The sequence below is a fragment of the Pyrus communis genome, chromosome 1 (genome assembly GCF_041283825.1).
Source record: "Pyrus communis isolate YQ-2024b chromosome 1, ASM4128382v1, whole genome shotgun sequence".
NCBI classification, from domain to species: Eukaryota; Viridiplantae; Streptophyta; class Magnoliopsida; order Rosales; family Rosaceae; genus Pyrus; species Pyrus communis.
This window is the reverse complement of record NC_142565.1, coordinates 4,268,873-4,289,468: the sequence shown is the minus strand read 5'-3', so window position 1 is coordinate 4,289,468 and position 20,596 is coordinate 4,268,873. Positions and strand designations below refer to the sequence as shown.

At 40.8% G+C, this 20,596-nt stretch overlaps 1 protein-coding gene and 2 long non-coding RNA genes across 6 annotated transcripts; all 3 read left to right on the top strand.

The window, feature by feature from the left end:
• Positions 1-2,713: 2,713 nt before the first annotated feature.
• On the top strand, positions 2,714-4,814 carry LOC148699004 (uncharacterized). Of its 2 annotated transcripts, none has more exons than XR_015952636.1 (3): positions 2,714-2,946; positions 3,041-3,151; positions 3,683-4,321. It is a non-coding gene; the product is annotated as an uncharacterized LOC148699004 (long non-coding RNA). The 2 variants fall into 2 exon arrangements; XR_015952638.1 differs by lacking the exon at positions 2,714-2,946 and adding an exon at positions 4,625-4,814 and having other exon boundaries at positions 2,964-3,151; positions 3,683-3,749.
• A 6,117-nt stretch (positions 4,815-10,931) lies between these two features.
• Positions 10,932-12,959, top strand: LOC148699003 (uncharacterized). The gene is made up of 4 exons (XR_015952629.1): positions 10,932-11,069; positions 11,164-11,274; positions 11,809-11,875; positions 12,752-12,959. It is a non-coding gene; the product is annotated as an uncharacterized LOC148699003 (long non-coding RNA).
• Positions 12,960-13,645: 686 nt separating this feature from the next.
• LOC148699002 (uncharacterized) lies at positions 13,646-20,225 on the top strand. Of its 3 annotated transcripts, XR_015952626.1 has the most exons (4): positions 18,201-18,338; positions 18,433-18,543; positions 19,076-19,142; positions 20,018-20,225. XR_015952626.1 is itself a non-coding variant. In XM_088678478.1 (3 exons), exons 1-3 carry the CDS (start codon positions 13,690-13,692, stop codon positions 20,022-20,024), a joined length of 930 nt encoding a protein of 309 aa, XP_088534604.1. In that variant the 5' UTR covers positions 13,646-13,689; the 3' UTR covers positions 20,025-20,225. The 3 variants fall into 3 exon arrangements, 1 of the variants encoding a protein (XP_088534604.1); XM_088678478.1 differs by lacking the exons at positions 18,201-18,338; positions 18,433-18,543 and adding an exon at positions 13,646-14,545; XR_015952623.1 differs by lacking the exon at positions 20,018-20,225 and having other exon boundaries at positions 19,076-19,224.
• The last annotated feature ends 371 nt before the right edge of the window (positions 20,226-20,596 follow it).

Sequence of the window (20,596 nt, the reverse complement as noted above, 5' to 3'; positions counted from 1 at the left end):
ATTTTCTAAGATAGACTTGAGGTCTGGGTACTATCAGCTGAAGATTAGTAGGGATGATGTTCCTAAGACGGCGTTCAGGACTCGTTACGGTCATTACGAGTTTCTGGTTATGCCATTTGGGTTGACGATTGCACCAGCAGCTTTTATGGATTTAATGAACCGGGTATTTCAGCCTTACCTGGATAGATTTGTCATTGTCTTCATTGACGATATTCTGGTGTATTCTAAGTCCAAAGCGGAACATGTCCGACATCTTACTTTGGTGTTGAAAAGGTTGAGAGAACACCAATTGTATGCTAAGTTTAGTAAGTGCCAGTTCTGGTTAGATCAAGTCGCGTTTTTGGGGCACATCATTTCTGCTCAAGGTATTCTGGTTGATACTCAGAAGGTTGCAGCTGTGGAGAGTTGGGAGCAACCACGAACCGTCACTGAGGTGAGAAGTTTCATTGGTTTGGCGGGATATTATCGGAGATTCGTTAAGGATTTTTCGGTAATTGCTTTGCCACTGACGAGGTTAACAAGGAAAGATGTTAAGTTTGAGTGGAATGATAAGTGTGAGCAAAGTTTCCAGCAGTTGAAGCATTGTCTTACTAATGCACCTGTTTTGGCACTTCCAGACGATAGTGGTGATTTCGAGGTTTATAGCGATGCTTCCTTGAATGGTCTGGGATGTGTATTGATGCAGCATGGTAGGGTGATTGCTTATGCTTCGCGGCAGTTGAAAACCCATGAGATGAATTACCCTACACATGATTTGGAGTTGGCTGCTATTATCTTTGCATTGAAGTTGTGGAGACACTATCTTTATGGAGAAAAGTGTAGGATCTTCACAGATCACAAGAGTCTTCAGTATCTCTTTACCCAGAAGGAACTTAATCTTCGTCAACGGAGGTGGTTGGAGTTGCTCAGCGATTACGATTGCACGATTGATTATCACCCTGGTCGTGCGAACGTAGTAGCCGATGCACTTAGCAGGAAGTCACATGGCCGTATCAATGCGTTGTACGCTAGTCGTATTCCTCTTTTGGTGGACTTGCGTGCTACGGGAGTAAGGTTAGAAGCAGAAGATCGAGAAGTGGCATTACTTGCTAATTTTCAAGTTAGGCCAATCTTAGTTGATCGGGTGCTTGAAGCTCAGGTAGCTGATGAACAGATTCAAGAACTAATTCAAGCTCGAGATCAAGGAAGGAGGCGAGATCTCAGAGTTCGTGATTCTGATGGCATGTTGATGTTAGAGGGTAGAATGTTCGTGCCTAGTAATGTGGACTTGAAGAAGGAAATTCTTGATGAAGCACATATCTCGGCTTATGCCATGCACCCAGGGGCAACCAAAATGTATCATACCATTCGACCATTTTACTATTGGCCGGGTATGAAAAGGGAGATAGCTGAGTATGTGAGCAGTTGTGCTGTTTGTCAGCAGGTTAAAGCAGAAAGAAAGAAGCCGTTTGGATTGTTACAGCCGCTTCCCGTTCCAGAGTGGAAGTGGGAAAATATCACTATGGATTTTGTGTACAAGTTGCCGCGTACACATAATGGCTTTGATGGCATTTGGGTGATCGTTGATCGGCTCACTAAGTCGGCACATTTCATTCCAGTAAGAGAGAAGTACTCTTTGAGCCGGTTAGCAGAGCTGTTTATTTCAAAGGTTGTGAAGTACCATGGTGTCCCTGTAAGTATTGTCTCGGATCGTGATCCACGATTCACATCAAAGTTTTGGGTAGCCTTTCAGGAAGCTTTGGGTACGAGACTACTTTACAGTACGGCATATCATCCACAAACGGACGGACAGTCTGAGAGAACTATTCAGACCTTGGAAGATATGCTGCGAGCATCAGTGTTACAGTTCAATGATGCTTGGCACCAGCGGTTAGATTTGATGGAATTTGCTTACAACAACAGTTTCCATTCGAGCATTGGCATGGCGCCATTTGAAGCTTTGTATGGTAGATCTTGTCGCACTCCGTTATGTTGGTCGGAGGTTGGCGAAAGAGTCTTGGTAGGTCCGGAGATTGTCGAGGAGACTACTCAAAATGTTCAGGTAATTAGGTCTAACCTGAAAGCAGCTCAGGACAGACAGAAAAGTTTAGCAGATCGACGTGCTACGGACAGAACGTATGAGGTCGGAGATTGGGTATTTCTGAAGCTTTCACCGTGGAGAGGTGTTGTGCGGTTTGGAAAGAAAGGGAAGTTGAGTCCCAGGTATATCGGACCGTACATAGTCACAGAAAAAGTTGGTGAGGTAGCTTATAGGTTGGAGTTGCCTCCGGAGTTGGCTAAAGTGCATAACGTTTTTCACGTGTCTATGCTCCGACATTACGTTGCTGATCCATTGCATGTGATACCTCCTCAACCGTTAGAGATAAATCCAGATTTGACGTACGACGAGGAACCGTTAACGATCTTAGATTGGAAAGAGAAGGTTCTGAGGAACAAAACGGTGAATTTGGTGAAAGTCTTGTGGAGGAATCACTCGGTTGAAGAAGCGACATGGGAGACAGAAAATAGGATGAGGGATTTGTATCCAAGATTATTCTTTGACCGTTAGGGGTGTAATTAGTTAGTTTGAATTTCGGGACGAAATTCTATTAAGGTGGGTAGGTTGTAACATCCCGTCCCGAAACTAACGAAACGTACGTGTGAATTTACAATTTTACCCCCCTAGCTGTTATTTTACGTGTATTTTTGTGTTGTGTGGTGTGGTAGGACCACACACAATCATACATTTTCTTTTTCTTCCCGGGATTCCCTCCCTCATTCCCTCACTCTGTCTCTTCTCTCAGTCTCTCTCTCTCTCTCTCTTCCTCCCCGAGTTCACCTTCTTCTTCTTCTTCTTCCTCTACACACGGACACACATACAAACCTAATCAAATCTTCACCAAACAAGAAACCAAGACCACCATCGTGTTCGTGGAGCTGAGAGGAGTTCAAAGGTGCCATTTTCAGGTAAGGAAAACACCATTTTCACGTCGATATCACGAGGTCCGATTTGAACACTGTTCATGCAAACCTAAACTAGCTTGTTTTTGGAATTTCTAAGCTTGTAGTTGTGCTTGTGAGGTCCCAAGGAGCCTCGGAGTAGTTCGTTGGGTGAATTTGGACGTCGGGATCGTCCTGTACGAAGTTGGCCGATTCTTGAAGTTGAAGACAGGTATGATCTAGCAATTTTTAGGCCTTAAAACTAGTCTAACGTGATTCTACTAGTCCTAAGCTTCATTTTGGTATAAAGAACGTGAAAAATGGTTGAAAAACGAAGGAGAAAACTTAGTTTGAAAATTACCCAGTTTTCCGGCGCCGTCGCCGGCGCCGGCGTCTCGCCGGAGAAGAAAGGAGAATATTCCGTTAAGTCTAACGGAATATTCCTAACGGCAGTGACAGAATCCGGTTAGATTTGACGGAATATTCCGTCAGTTAACGGAATATTCCTGACGGCGTCAACTGACGCCGTCAGTGTGCAGTGCACGTGGGCCGCGCGTGGGGGCGCGTAGGTCCGTGCGTGTTCAGGCGCGTGGGGGCGCGTGCGTGGTCCAAAATTTTTTCTAAAAATATGGGCGTGATCCTGAGGTTGTGTAGGTCACGTTGGTATATTCATTTGTCCAATTTGAGCAATGTATGAGAAGTTATTACGAGAAGTTGCTTAGGTGCTTTTAAATTAATGTTTTCGTAACTTTGTCGCGTATAGGTGATTCGTTTTCCGAGGACGAGCGTACGCACTCGAGGCAGGGGGGCTACGACCCTTCTAATTATCAGTGAGTGGGCTTTTGTTTTCCGTATATACCTATATACATATTAATTCCCAGAAATTAAATAGAAAAGGTTATATGTTTTATGCCATGCATCATTTGAATATTGTTTACGCATCATCACGTGCGTTGGTAGTTGGCATACATATATAAATGTGTATTTGGTGCTGTGGACGCACAGGTAAGTGCCAGGTAAGCGGTATTCATGTGGTTATGCATTCCTGTTTATTATGCAATAGTAGTTTGAAATGCTTAGAGAGCTCATAATCTGCACCCCCGGTGTTAGTGCTCCCGCCCAGGGCCAGGGCACAGTCCTTCACGTGATGTTCACCAGCACCACACGCTCGCCTTGGATCCAAGTTAGGTGCAAGCCTTGTCGTACAGACCACATTAGGTGGTTCCGACTCGTAGGTGACCCGCGATTATTCGCACAGTCTTCACGTGATCGTAGCACTAGAGCGTATATATTACACCCAGTCTTGTCGTACAGACCACGTTAGGTGGTTCCGACTCGTGTGCAGATTCAGATATTGAGTTGAGATTGAAGCTCTATATGCAGCCGTACAGGTCACGTTAGGTGACTCCCGGCTGCCAGATTATATATATTCGATGTGAATTACACTTGAGCATTTATAATTGATTATGATATTCTGTAATGGCATATTCTCAAGCATGAATGGCATATTGCAAAGCATGAATGGCATATTGTGAGCATGAATGGCATATGTGGAGCATGATTGACATATCTATACATACGTATATATGTTCATTTTCGGGAAGTATACAGGTTTTACGGCGAGGGGTTAGAATGTGTTTTGCTAAAGAGTTTTCAAAGAACTTTGTTTTTGCCCACTCACGCTTTTGTTTTTGCGCCCCTCCAGGTTCTAGTGGTCTAGCAAGTTCGGTGGTCTATCCCAGAGGGCGTCCCGGCATTTCTGACAGACACTCACCATTGTAGGGTCACCTTCGGGTGTACATATGTCGTATCTTTCCTTTTTCGACTGCTGTAGACTTGCTCTGAATTGTGTCTCTCATACACTAGTACTTTGTATGCTATTAGGTTTTTAATGATTCGTACTTTTATATTACTATACCTTTAGCTTCCGCACGCGCACATGGCTACGTCACCTTCGCGTGACGGCCAGCATGCCCTGATCTCGGTCGGGGTGTGTCAGAAACATTAACAAAATATTAAAAAAAAAAACAAAAACAAAAACAAAAACAAACAAACACACTGGAAAAAAAAATTGAAAAAGGATGGATCGGTATGAAGATAGCGACTTTTATTGGAATAGCGATTATCCTCAAAGATAGTAGCTAGCAAAGTACCGATCGTTTCATTTCATTTTTATTTTTTTTCCATTGAATAGCTATAGTAGAGTAAAATAGTAATCACAATACAAAGTATCAAATTAACAACAAAAAGTGCTAACACATGGAGTCCTAGTCATGGACCTAAATAAAAAAATAACTAAAAATTGGACTAATCTAATTGTTAGGGCATAAAATTGGGAAATGGATCATTTCCGGATCTCTTCTACTAAATACCCAATCACCTAATTCGGATCCTTGATATTTAGTCCAACAGTTAAAGTTATTACAACTTTTAAAGGGGCCCCCTGTTTGTAGCCGTTGGATCAAATTTCAAGGGTCTGGATTGATTGATTGGGTGGATTTGATGGAAGGAATCCGAAGGGGATCTCTTTCCATAAAATTGGACCTATTTAAAGTTAGTTTATTTACACATAACATATTTGTAAGGAATAAGTTAATTTAAACCACATATTAATGAAACTCTTTTTGTCAACTATAAGAGGTGAAAAAACATTTTTGTCTTGTATCACAAAATAAAATTATGGACAATAAAGTAATTTGCACAAACTAAATTTTACAGTAAGCTTCATTTTTTATAGTATTTGTTACAGGATTCTAGTCTACATGATTCGCGAGCATTATACATTGATTGTCTTGTGTAAGTAATTGCTCAAGAGGCTTTTGACATTGATTGTGTTAGCTTCGAGGGCTTTTAACATTACCAAGATGGAGGACTACACCTTACTGTTAGAATCATGTAAAATTACATATTGCACCATGATAGGTAGTTACAATAAGATAGGTAGTTTAGCTTGTACAAATACTTATATGGCAGGTAGTTCAAACTGTAAAAGTACTTATATAATAGGTAGTTTAGATTATAAACGATCAGTTGAAATCTAAGTTTATGTCGACTAATATTATAATATGATAGGTACTTTAACTTGTACAAGTACTTTTATGACATGTACTTTAGACTGTAAAAGTACTTATATGATAGGTAGTTTAGATTGTAAAAGATCAGCTGAAATCTGAGTTTATGCCGACTAATAGGCTACCTAAGTTAAAAAAAAAATAGAAAAATAATATAACTAATAGCGAGCTGTCCCCCCCTCCCCCCAAAAAAAAGAGATTTATAGGTGTTCACAATTTTGGAAATGTCCTAAATTAATTTTAGAAAATATGTGGTGCGAATCAGATGACTCTAACTTTAAGTTATAGCACACAGTTTTTTTGTGAAACAAAAAAATTTGAAATTTTTAGCTTTAAGAAATATTTTGCGTTGGAGTGAAGGAAAATATTGTAAAACCTTTAGATGTGATTCTACCGATTATTAGGTCCTAAAACTATTTTTTATTGATTCTTAAAGTGAGAAAATAGAAAAATATCCTTAAATTTGGGTTTTAAATCATTGATTACAAGTGTTTAAAAATGAATTATAATATATTTTGCAGATAAAAAATATATTTTGAAAAACCCGAAGATAATAGTTTATTGTTATGGTAAGAGAAATAAAAGAAACATTAACAAAATATTAAAAAAAAAAAAAAACAAAAACAAAAACAAACAAACACACTGGAAACAAAATTGAAAAAGGATGGATCGGTATGAAGATAGCGACTTTGAACTGCATTAGTCACTAGCTTTTTAGCGATTATCCTCAAACATAGTAGCTAACATAGTACCGATCGTTTAGTTTCATTTTTTGTTTTTCCCATTGAATAGCTATAGTAGAGTAAAATGGTAATCACAATACAAAGTATCAAATTAACAACAAAAAGTGCAAACACATGGAGTCCTAGTCATGGACCTAAATAAAAAAATAACTAAAAATTGGACTAATCTAATTGTTAGGGCATAAAATTGGGAAATGGATCATTTCCGGATCCCTTCTACTAAATACCCAATCACCTAATTCGGATCCTTGAAATTTAGTCCAACAGTTAAAGTTATTACAACTTTTAAAGGGGCCCCCTGTTTGTAGCCGTTGGATCAAATTTCAAGGGTCTGGATTGATTGATTGATTGGGTGGATTTGATGGAAGGAATCCGAAGGGGATCTCTTTCCATAAAATTGGACCTATTTAAAGTTAGTTTATTTACACAAAACATATTTGTAAGGAATAAGTTAATTTAAACCACATATTAATGAAATTCTTTTTGTCAACTATAAGAGGGGGAAAAAACATTTTTGTCTTGTATCACAAAATAAAATTATGGACAATAAAGTAATTTGCACAAACTAAATTTTACAGTAAGCTTCATTTTTTGTAGTATTTGTTACAGGATTCTAGTCTACATGATTCGTGAACATTATACATTGATTGTCTTATGTAAGTAATTGCTCAAGAGGCTTTTGACATTGATTGTGTTAGCTTCGGGGGCTTTTAACATTACCAAGATGGAGGACTACACCTTACTGTTAGAATCATGTAAAATTACATATTCCACCATGATAGGTAGTTTAGCTTGTACAAGTACTTATATGGCAGGTAATTCAGACTGTAAAAGTACTTATATAATAAGTAGTTTAGATTATAAACGATCAGTTGAAATCTAAGTTTATGCCGACTAATATTATAATATGATAGGTACTTTAACTTGTACAAGTACTTATATGACATGTACTTAGACTGTAAAAGTACTTATATGATAGGTAGTTTAGATTGTAAAAGATCAGCTGAAATCTGGATTTATGCCGACTAATAGGGTACCTGAGTTAAAAAAAAAAAGAAAGGTAATATAACTAATGGCGAGCTCCCCCCCCCTCCCCCCCAAAAAAAAAGAGATTTATAGGTGTTCACAATTTTGGAAATGTCCTAAATTAATTTTAGAAAATATGTGATGCGAATCGAATGACTCTAACTTTAAGTTATAGCACACAGTTATTTTGTGAAACAAAAAAATTTGAAATTTTTAGCTTTAAGAAATATTTTGCGTTGGAGTTAAGGAAAATATTGTAAAACCTTTGGATGTGATTCTACCGATTATTAGGTCTTAAAACTATTTTTTATTGATTCTTAAAGTGAGAAAATAGAAAAATATCCTTAAATTTGGGTTTTAAATCATTGATTACAAGTGTTTAAAAATGAATTATAATATATTTTGCACATAAAAAATATATTTTGAAAAACACGAAGATGATAGTTTGTTGTTATGGTAAGAGAAATAAAGGAAACATGAACAAAATATTAAAAAACAAAAACAAACAAACACACGGGAAAAAAAAATTGAAAAAGGATGGATCGGTATGAAGATAGCGACTTTTGCTGGAATCAGTCACTAGCTTTATACCGATTATCCTCAATAATAGTCGCTATAAAAGTACCGATCGTTTCATTTCTTCTTTTTTTTTTTTTTTTTTTTTTCCATTGAATAGCTATAGTAGAGTAAAATAGTAATCACAATACAAAGTATCAAATTAACAACAAAAAGTGCTAACACATGGAGTCCTAGTCATGGACCTAAATGAAAAAATAACTAAAAATTGGACTAATCTAATTGTTAGGGCATAAAATTGGGAAATGGATCATTTCCGGATCTCTTCTACTAAATACCCAATCACCTAATTCGGATCCTTGATATTTAGTCCAACAGTTAAAGTTATTACAACTTTTAAAGGGCCCCCCTGTTTGTAGCCGTTGGATCAAATTTCAAGGGCATGTATTGATTGATTGGGTGGATTTGATGGAAGGAATCCGAAGGGGATCTCTTTCCATTAAATTGGACCTATTGCAAGTTAGTTTATTTACACATAACATATTTGTAAGCAATAAGTTAATTTAAACCACATATTAATGAAACTCTTTTTGTCAACTATAAGAGGGTGAAAAAACATTTTTATCTTGTATCACAAAATAAAATTATGGACAATAAAGTAATTTGCACAAACTAAATTTTACAGTTGTTTTTAAAAGCATCATCTACATGTAATCCTAACAAATCACCTACAAGAACTCCAGATTTTTACGGGTGTATTGTTTTATGAAACTTCGAATTTCTATGACACTTATTTTCAAAATTTCAAGCTCGAGTTTAAGTACGAACTTTATGTTCATGATATCTACAAACAAATACAATATACATATGTAGTGAACATGAATAACTTCGGGACCTATGTGTGAAAAGAATGAGTGATGACCCAAATTATGGGGCTGTCGTGGCTTATAGGCCCAAAAGAGTGGTTGTTGGGTGGCTAGTCAACAAATGAGAAGTAAATGGATTAACAGATTATATATCCAACTATTGGGCGAAGAAGGAAAAGTGGAAAACAAGGCCCAACCCATGGGCTTGTTATTTCATGCAAGCAAAAAATAAAATAAGGCCCAAAAAAAAAAAAACAAGTGGGACGGTTTGGTGCATATGCCCAATTGAGTTGCGAGTCGACTGCAGGCAACCTAGGTTTGTAAGAAAGGTGATGCAAAATGGTTTTGTTTTGGACCTTAGAGTTTTGGAGCAGGAATGACTTGGTGACTCGAAATTAAGCTGAATCTATAATTTGAAAAGAAAAAAAAAAAACGTAAAATTAGAGTTCATGCTTCATGATAAATGTTTTATGCAATCATTGCTGAAAAAAATATTGAAATTGAAACCATGTTTTATAGATTACTTGGATTGCTTGATGAATATTGTGAACAACTTTGTAGTAAACAAGCATTTAGTTCCTTACCTAAGTGTCAAGAGCGTGTTTAACAATGTGTTGTGGCCTAAATTTAACTGAAGGAGAGAGAGAGGGGTGCAGTTGCATAAAGAGAAAATATAGGCTTGGTAATTATTGTGATGATATTTCTCCTTACCTTGTGCATTTTTTAAGAAAAATAATGGGGTTACTTGCCTTACAAGTAATACAAAGTTATGCCTTTTTGTTTTTTTGTAATTAATTATTGAATTGTTTCTCACTAACATTAGTAGTTGTTGAGACTATAAATACTCAAGTAATGATTTTTGTTGTGAAATTGGTTTGAATGCCCACATATGGCTAAAGGTGGAAAGTGGAAGAATATAAGTCAAAATAATATTGCTTAAATAGTAGAAGTTTGGTTTTTATTGTTTTGGTGTGTAAGCCTTTTACATGCATTAAAAGAGACGTATGCTTGTATCGTATGGGTAATACAAAAAGATGAAAAGCAGAAAGTAATAATCATGTTTTCCTCATTTGTCACTCTTTACATTCATTTCTCTTATCTGATACTAGTGAAGAAAATAAACAGAATAATACATAGCTCTCATTTCACTTCAATCTCTAACAACTATGATAATATATATAGGTACGCATCATCTGATAATAACATGTTTCTAAATGCTGAAGGTAATCATTATGTTGAATTCGTTAAAGCTTCAAAAGACTCCAAAACAAAACTGTCGAACACTCTAATGCTTTGGCATATTCAATCATATATATTAAATATTAGCCCGTTCTATCAACTATATTTTTCTCTCAAGTGAGGCATATATATACACACACACACATACATACTATATGGCCTTTTATAACCAATTATATCTTAGGATACTAAACCTAGTTAGAAACTAATTTTTTTATTATTTTTTTAATTTTAGTTTTACAAATATTAAAATAAACGGTTAAATGGGTACCCGTTTATAACCGCAGGTAATACCCATAACCGTCCATTTAAATTTCACAGGTAAATGGTTATACGCATAACTGTAACATCCCGTCCCGAAACTAACGAAACGTACGTGTGAATTTACAATTTTACCCCCCTAGCTGTTATTTTACGTGTATTTTTGTGTTGTGTGGTGTGGTAGGACCACACACAATCATACATTTTCTTTTTCTTCCCGGGATTCCCTCCCTCATTCCCTCACTCTGTCTCTTCTCTCAGTCTCTCTCTCTCTCTCTCTCTCTTCCTCCCCGAGTTCACCTTCTTCTTCTTCTTCTTCCTCTACACACGGACACACATACAAACCTAATCAAATCTTCACCAAACAAGAAACCAAGACCACCATCGTGTTCGTGGAGCTGAGAGGAGTTCAAAGGTGCCATTTTCAGGTAAGGCAAACACCATTTTCACGTCGATATCACGAGGTCCGATTTGAACACTGTTCATGCAAACCTAAACTAGCTTGTTTTTGGAATTTCTAAGCTTGTAGTTGTGCTTGTGAGGTCCCAAGGAGCCTCGGAGTAGTTCGTTGGGTGAATTTGGACGTCGGGATCGTCCTGTACGAAGTTGGCCGATTCTTGAAGTTGAAGACAGGTATGATCTAGCAATTTTTAGGCCTTAAAACTAGTCTAACGTGATTCTACTAGTCCTAAGCTTCATTTTGGTATAAAGAACGTGAAAAATGGTTGAAAAAAAACGAAGGAGAAAACTTAGTTTGAAATTTACCCAGTTTTCCGGCGCCGTCGCCGGCGCCGGCGTCTCGCCGGAGAAGAAAGGAGAATATTCCGTTAAGTCTAACGGAATATTCCTAACGGCAGTGACAGAATCCGGTTAGATTTGACGGAATATTCCGTCAGTTAACGGAATATTCCTGACGGCGTCAACTGACGCCGTCAGTGTGCAGTGCACGTGGGCCGCGCGTGGGGGCGCGTAGGTCCGTGCGTGTTCAGGCGCGTGGGGGCGCGTGCGTGGTCCAAAAATTTTTCTAAAAATATGGGCGTGATCCTGAGGTTGTGTAGGTCACGTTGGTATATTCATTTGTCCAATTTGAGCAATGTATGAGAAGTTATTACGAGAAGTTGCTTAGGTGCTTTTAAATTAATGTTTTCGTAACTTTGTCGCGTATAGGTGATTCGTTTTCCGAGGACGAGCGTACGCACTCGAGGCAGGGGGGCTACGACCCTTCTAATTATCAGTGAGTGGGCTTTTGTTTTCCGTATATACCTATATACATATTAATTCCCAGAAATTAAATAGAAAAGGTTATATGTTTTATGCCATGCATCATTTGAATATTGTTTACGCATCATCACGTGCGTTGGTAGTTGGCATACATATATAAAGGTGTATTTGGTGCTGTGGACGCACAGGTAAGTGCCAGGTAAGCGGTATTCATGTGGTTATGCATTCCTGTTTATTATGCAATAGTAGTTTGAAATGCTTAGAGAGCTCATAATCTGCACCCCCGGTGTTAGTGCTCCCGCCCAGGGCCAGGGCACAGTCCTTCACGTGATGTTCACCAGCACCACACGCTCGCCTTGGATCCAAGTTAGGTGCAAGCCTTGTCGTACAGACCACATTAGGTGGTTCCGACTCGTAGGTGACCCGCGATTATTCGCACAGTCTTCACGTGATCGTAGCACTAGAGCGTATATATTACACCCAGTCTTGTCGTACAGACCACGTTAGGTGGTTCCGACTCGTGTGCAGATTCAGATATTGAGTTGAGATTGAAGCTCTATATGCAGCCGTACAGGTCACGTTAGGTGACTCCCGGCTGCCAAATTATATATATTCGATGTGAATTACGCTTGAGCATCTATAATTGATTATGATATTCTGTAATGGCATATTCTCAAGCATGAATGGCATATTGCAAAGCATGAATGGCATATTGTGAGCATGAATGGCATATGTGGAGCATGATTGACATATCTATACATACGTATATATGTTCATTTTCTGGGAAGTATACAGGTTTTACGGCGAGGGGTTAGAATGTGTTTTGCTAAAGAGTTTTCAAAGAACTTTGTTTTTGCCCACTCACGCTTTTGTTTTTGCGCCCCTCCAGGTTCTAGTGGTCTAGCAAGTTCGGTGGTCTATCCCAGAGGGCGTCCCGGCATTTCTGACAGACACTCACCATTGTAGGGTCACCTTCGGGTGTACATATGTCGTATCTTTCCTTTTTCGACTGCTGTAGACTTGCTCTGAATTGTGTCTCACATACACTAGTACTTTGTATGCTATTAGGTTTTTTAATGATTCGTACTTTTATATTACTATACCTTTAGCTTCCGCACGCGCACATGGCTACGTCACCTTCGCGTGACGGCCAGCATGCCCTGATCTCGGTCGGGGTGTGTCAGCTTGGTATCAGAGCCTAGGTTTGGCAGTCCTGTGTCTTTGTGAGTATTCTAATAGTTGGTGTCTTATGTCAGAATCATGCCGCCTCGTCGGGAACCACGTCGCTCAGATGAGTTTAGTTTTCCTGATCTTACTCAGTTGGGGGAAGTGATTGCTACAGCCCTTCAAACAGTGATGCGCCCTCCCCAGAGGACTCCTCTGGAGACTATGTATAACTTGAAGTTGGATAAGTTTAAAGGTAACGAGGGTCACGAAGGCGCAGAACGTTGGTTGGAACACATAGAGAAGACTTTCCGTGTGTTGCATAACCAGGGGAACCTTCCTATGGAAAGGTGGGTTGAGACAACCTCTTGGTTTCTGGAGATGGAGTCTGCAGCTTGGTGGGAGCAAGAACTTCGTAGGTTGACTCCAGCTCAGAGGACCGATTGGAATGTTTTCAAAGACGTGTTTCAAAGGAGATTTGTACCCCCTGAGTATATCGACCGTAAGAAACAGGAATTCACTGAATTGAAACAGCGAAAGATGACGGCTAACGAGTACTATCGTAAGTTCACTGATTTGTCTCGTTACTATCCCGATGTCGCTGGTAATCAGGCGGAGATGCTTCGTCGTTTTCGCTTGGGCACTAAGAAGAAATGGCGTTCTATGGTAACTACTACTCACTGTGAGTCATATCAGGAGTTCTATGAGATATTGTTGAGGGTAGAGGACTCTGAGAATATGTCAAGTGATAGTGACGAAGAGAAAAACGGCAATCAGAAGAAAGACGACAAAGGAAAAGGTCAAACATCGTTGGGGCCTCGCCAAACTCAGAACTTTAAAAGGGGTGGTGCAAGTTCAAGTTCGTCTAGTGGTGGTTTCAGTGCCTCTGGACAAGGACGTGGAGGTAGGTTTTATGGAGGTGCTCGAGGCCAGAGACAAGATGATGGTGGCCGAAACCGACTCCCATTTTGCCGTAGATGTAATAATCGACATTTCGGCGAGTGTAGGCGTGGCAACGGTGCTTGTTTCACGTGTGGGCAGATGGGACATAGAGCGGTGAATTGTCCCCAGGGTCAGCAACAGAAGCCGCAGCAGACCTTTATGCCGCCACCTGCACCGATTCGGCAAATCCAAGGTCCGAGTAATTATGGTCAAACAGGTAGAGGTGGTGCCTATCACTATCAGGGTGATGCTGTTCCCTATGCCCCGGGACCGTATCAGTACCCCCAGGACCCGTATTCACAAGGTGGTTATCCCCCGTATCCCAGCAACTACATGCCGTATCCTCCAGCTCCAACAAGTGGTTCTCAGTGGTACCAAGGAGGACAGTATCAGCAGGGTGAGAATGCCACTAGTAGTGCAGGGTCTTCGAGGCAGATGGGTCAGCCCAGTCAGGGGCGTGGAGCTCAAGGTCGCGGTGTTCAAGCGAGCAGAGGTCGTGGAGGACGACAGCAGGGCCAGGGGCGTATTCACAATATTTCCCTGCAGGATGCTCAGAACAACCCGGACTTGATAATGGGTACGTTAAACATTCTTGGTTATTTTGCTAGAGTCTTAATTGATTGTGGAGCTACACATTCCGTTATTTCTCATACATTTGCTCAAGTAACGCAACCTCGCCCCACACCTCTAGGGTACGATTTAGAGTTCGCTATGCCTAGAGGAGAGAGATGTGTTGTAGATTGTGTGTACCCAGGATGTCCAGTGATAGTAGAGGGTGTAGTTATGCCCGCGGATCTTATTCCGTTAGATATTGTCGATTTTGATGTGATTTTGGGCAATGATTGGTTGCACTTCTATCGTGCCAACATTGATTGTTACGGGAAAGTAGTTACTTTTCACCGTCCTGGATTACCTGAGGTTACTTTTGTGGGTGAGCAGAGTGGGGTAAGACATGGTGTTATTTCGACTTTGCGAGCGAAGAAGTTGTTGTCTAAAGGTTGTCAGGGGTATCTAGCTCATGTGGTGCTAGAGGAGGCCGTTCCTAGCAGAATTGAGGATGTGAGAGTGGTTAGACACTTCCCTGATGTTTTTCCTGAAGATTTACCTGGTTTACCCCCAGATCGAGATGTGGATTTCACTATTGAGTTGCTTCCAGGTACTAATCCTATTTCATTAACTCCTTATCGAATGGCTCCTGCTGAGTTAAGGGAATTGAAAGTGCAATTACAGGAATTAGTGGATAAGGGATTCATTCAGCCTAGTATTTCACCTTGGGGCGCTCCAGTGTTGTTTGTGAGAAAGAAAGATGGGACTTTGAGGCTGTGTATCGACTACAGACAATTGAATCGGGTGACGATTAAAAACCGTTATCCATTGCCTCGTATCGACGATTTGTTTGATCAGCTGAGAGGTGCTTGTGTATTTTCTAAGATAGACTTGAGGTCTGGGTACTATCAGCTGAAGATTAGTAGGGATGATGTTCCTAAGACGGCGTTCAGGACTCGTTACGGTCATTACGAGTTTCTAGTTATGCCATTTGGGTTGACGAATGCACCAGCAGCTTTTATGGATTTAATGAACCGGGTATTTCAGCCTTACCTGGATAGATTTGTCATTGTCTTCATTGACGATATTCTGGTGTATTCTAAGTCCAAAGCGGAACATGTCCGACATCTTACTTTGGTGTTGAAAAGGTTGAGAGAACACCAATTGTATGCTAAGTTTAGTAAGTGCCAGTTCTGGTTAGATCAAGTCGCGTTTTTGGGGCACATCATTTCTGCTCAAGGTATTCTGGTTGATCCTCAGAAGGTTGCAGCTGTGGAGAGTTGGGAGCAACCACGAACCGTCACTGAGGTGAGAAGTTTCATTGGTTTGGCGGGATATTATCGGAGATTCGTTAAGGATTTTTCGGTAATTGCTTTGCCACTGACGAGGTTAACAAGGAAAGATGTTAAGTTTGAGTGGAATGATAAGTGTGAGCAAAGTTTCCAGCAGTTGAAGCATTGTCTTACTAATGCACCTGTTTTGGCACTTCCAGACGATAGTGGTGATTTCGAGGTTTATAGCGATGCTTCCTTGAATGGTCTGGGATGTGTATTGATGCAGCATGGTAGGGTGATTGCTTATGCTTCGCGGCAGTTGAAAACCCATGAGATGAATTACCCTACACATGATTTGGAATTGGCTGCTATCATCTTTGCGTTGAAGTTGTGGAGACACTATCTTTATGGAGAAAAGTGTAGGATCTTCACAGATCACAAGAGTCTTCAGTATCTCTTTACCCAGAAGGAACTTAATCTTCGTCAACGGAGGTGGTTGGAGTTGCTCAGCGATTACGATTGCACGATTGATTATCACCCTGGTCGTGCGAACGTAGTAGCCGACGCACTTAGCAGGAAGTCACATGGCCGTATCAATGCGTTGTACGCTAGTCGTATTCCTCTTTTGGTGGACTTGCGTGCTACGGGAGTAAGGTTAGAAGCAGAAGATCGAGAAGTGGCATTACTTGCTAATTTTCAAGTTAGGCCAATCTTAGTTGATCGGGTGCTTGAAGCTCAGGTAGCTGATGAACAGATTCAAGAACTAATTCGAGCTCGAGATCAAGGAAGGAGGCGAGATCTCAGAGTTCGTGATTCTGATGGCATGTTGATGTTAGAGGGTAGAATGTTCGTGCCTAGTAATGTGGACTTGAAGAAGGAAATTCTTGATGAAGCACATATCTCGGCTTATGCCATGCACCCAGGGGCAACCAAAATGTATCATACCATTCGACCATTTTACTATTGGCCGGGTATGAAAAGGGAGATAGCTGAGTATGTGAGCAGTTGTACTGTTTGTCAGCAGGTTAAAGCAGAAAGAAAGAAGCCGTTTGGATTGTTACAGCCGCTTCCCGTTCCAGAGTGGAAGTGGGAAAATATCACTATGGATTTTGTGTACAAGTTGCCGCGTACACATAATGGCTTTGATGGCATTTGGGTGATCGTTGATCGGCTCACTAAGTCGGCACATTTCATTCCAGTAAGAGAGAAGTACTCTTTGAGCCGGTTAGCAGAGCTGTTTATTTCAAAGGTTGTGAAGTACCATGGTGTCCCTGTAAGTATTGTCTCGGATCGTGATCCACGATTCACATCAAAGTTTTGGGTAGCCTTTCAGGAAGCTTTGGGTACGAGACTACTTTACAGTACGGCATATCATCCACAAACGGACAGACAGTCTGAGAGAACTATTCAGACCTTGGAAGATATGCTGCGAGCATCAGTGTTACAGTTCAGTGATGCTTGGCACCAGCGGTTAGATTTGATGGAATTTGCTTACAACAACAGTTTCCATTCGAGCATTGGCATGGCGCCATTTGAGGCTTTGTATGGTAGATCTTGTCGCACTCCGTTATGTTGGTCGGAGGTTGGCGAAAGAGTTTTAGTAGGTCCGGAGATTGTTGAGGAGACTACTCAAAATGTTCAGGTAATTAGGTCTAACCTGAAAGCAGCTCAGGACAGGCAGAAAAGTTTAGCAGATCGACATGCTACGGACAGAACGTATGAGGTCGGAGATTGGGTATTTCTGAAGCTTTCACCGTGGAGAGGTGTTGTGCGGTTTGGAAAGAAAGGGAAGTTGAGTCCCAGGTATATCGGACCGTACATAGTCACAGAAAAAGTTGGTGAGGTAGCTTATAGGTTGGAGTTGCCTCCGGAGTTGGCTAAAGTGCATAACGTTTTTCACGTGTCTATGCTCCGACATTACGTTGCTGATCCATTGCATGTGATCCCTCCTCAACCGTTAGAGATAAATCCAGATTTGACGTACGACGAGGAACCGTTAACGATCTTAGATTGGAAAGAGAAGGTTCTGAGGAACAAAACGGTGAATTTGGTGAAAGTCTTGTGGAGGAATCACTCGGTTGAAGAAGCGACATGGGAGACAGAAAATAGGATGAGGGATTTGTATCCAAGATTATTCTTTGACCGTTAGGGGTGTAATTAGTTAGTTTGAATTTCGGGACGAAATTCTATTAAGGTGGGTAGGTTGTAACATCCCGTCCCGAAACTAACGAAACGTACGTGTGAATTTACAATTTTACCCCCTAGCTGTTATTTTACGTGTATTTTTGTGTTGTGTGGTGTGGTAGGACCACACACAATCATACATTTTCTTTTTCTTCCCGGGATTCCCTCCCTCATTCCCTCACTCTGTCTCTTCTCTCAGTCTCTCTCTCTCTCTCTCTCTCTTCCTCCCCGAGTTCACCTTCTTCTTCTTCTTCTTCCTCTACACACGGACACACATACAAACCTAATCAAATCTTCACCAAACAAGAAACCAAGACCACCATCGTGTTCGTGGAGCTGAGAGGAGTTCAAAGGTGCCATTTTCAGGTAAGGCAAACACCATTTTCACGTCGATATCACGAGGTCCGATTTGAACACTGTTCATGCAAACCTAAACTAGCTTGTTTTTGGAATTTCTAAGCTTGTAGTTGTGCTTGTGAGGTCCCAAGGAGCCTCGGAGTAGTTCGTTGGGTGAATTTGGACGTCGGGATCGTCCTGTACGAAGTTGGCCGATTCTTGAAGTTGAAGACAGGTATGATCTAGCAATTTTTAGGCCTTAAAACTAGTCTAACGTGATTCTACTAGTCCTAAGCTTCATTTTGGTATAAAGAACGTGAAAAATGGTTGAAAAAACGAAGGAGAAAACTTAGTTTGAAATTTACCCAGTTTTCCGGCGCCGTCGCCGGCGCCGGCGTCTCGCCGGAGAAGAAAGGAGAATATTCCGTTAAGTCTAACGGAATATTCCTAACGGCAGTGACAGAATCCGGTTAGATTTGACGGAATATTCCGTCAGTTAACGGAATATTCCTGACGGCGTCAACTGACGCCGTCAGTGTGCAGTGCACGTGGGCCGCGCGTGGGGGCGCGTAGGTCCGTGCGTGTTCAGGCGCGTGGGGGCGCGTGCGTGGTCCAAAAATTTTTCTAAAAATATGGGCGTGATCCTGAGGTTGTGTAGGTCACGTTGGTATATTCATTTGTCCAATTTGAGCAATGTATGAGAAGTTATTACGAGAAGTTGCTTAGGTGCTTTTAAATTAATGTTTTCGTAACTTTGTCGCGTATAGGTGATTCGTTTTCCGAGGACGAGCGTACGCACTCGAGGCAGGGGGGCTACGACCCTTCTAATTATCAGTGAGTGGGCTTTTGTTTTCCGTATATACCTATATACATATTAATTCCCAGAAATTAAATAGAAAAGGTTATATGTTTTATGCCATGCATCATTTGAATATTGTTTACGCATCATCACGTGCGTTGGTAGTTGGCATACATATATAAAGGTGTATTTGGTGCTGTGGACGCACAGGTAAGTGCCAGGTAAGCGGTATTCATGTGGTTATGCATTCCTGTTTATTATGCAATAGTAGTTTGAAATGCTTAGAGAGCTCATAATCTGCACCCCCGGTGTTAGTGCTCCCGCCCAGGGCCAGGGCACAGTCCTTCACGTGATGTTCACCAGCACCACACGCTCGCCTTGGATCCAAGTTAGGTGCAAGCCTTGTCGTACAGACCACATTAGGTGGTTCCGACTCGTAGGTGACCCGCGATTATTCGCACAGTCTTCACGTGATCGTAGCACTAGAGCGTATATATTACACCCAGTCTTGTCGTACAGACCACGTTAGGTGGTTCCGACTCGTGTGCAGATTCAGATATTGAGTTGAGATTGAAGCTCTATATGCAGCCGTACAGGTCACGTTAGGTGACTCCCGGCTGCCAGATTATATATATTCGATGTGAATTACGCTTGAGCATCTATAATTGATTATGATATTCTGTAATGGCATATTCTCAAGCATGAATGGCATATTGCAAAGCATGAATGGCATATTGTGAGCATGAATGGCATATGTGGAGCATGATTGACATATCTATACATACGTATATATGTTCATTTTCGGGAAGTATACAGGTTTTACGGCGAGGGGTTAGAATGTGTTTTGCTAAAGAGTTTTCAAAGAACTTTGTTTTTGCCCACTCACGCTTTTGTTTTTGCGCCCCTCCAGGTTCTAGTGGTCTAGCAAGTTCGGTGGTCTATCCCAGAGGGCGTCCCGGCATTTCTGACAGACACTCACCATTGTAGGGTCACCTTCGGGTGTACATATGTCGTATCTTTCCTTTTTCGACTGCTGTAGACTTGCTCTGAATTGTGTCTCACATACACTAGTACTTTGTATGCTATTAGGTTTTTTAATGATTCGTACTTTTATATTACTATACCTTTAGCTTCCGCACGCGCACATGGCTACGTCACCTTCGCGTGACGGCCAGCATGCCCTGATCTCGGTCGGGGTGTGTCAATAACTGTTTATTTATCTAAATGATTACCCATAACCGTAACCGTCAAATTTAAATAAGCGGATAACCACGGTTACCTATAACCAATGAGTATTTACCCATCCCTACCTACAAGTAATCTCGTAATTCAAATCCAAATTATGAATTTTCTTTTATAGAAAATGACCCTCATTAAAGAAATTAAATAAAAGCATATGGCACCTAGGAAATGCAATTAAAAAAAGAGGAATAATTAGTGGAGTTGTTGGTCGATTGCATTGTCCAAACTCCGGATCGGGATTGAATCG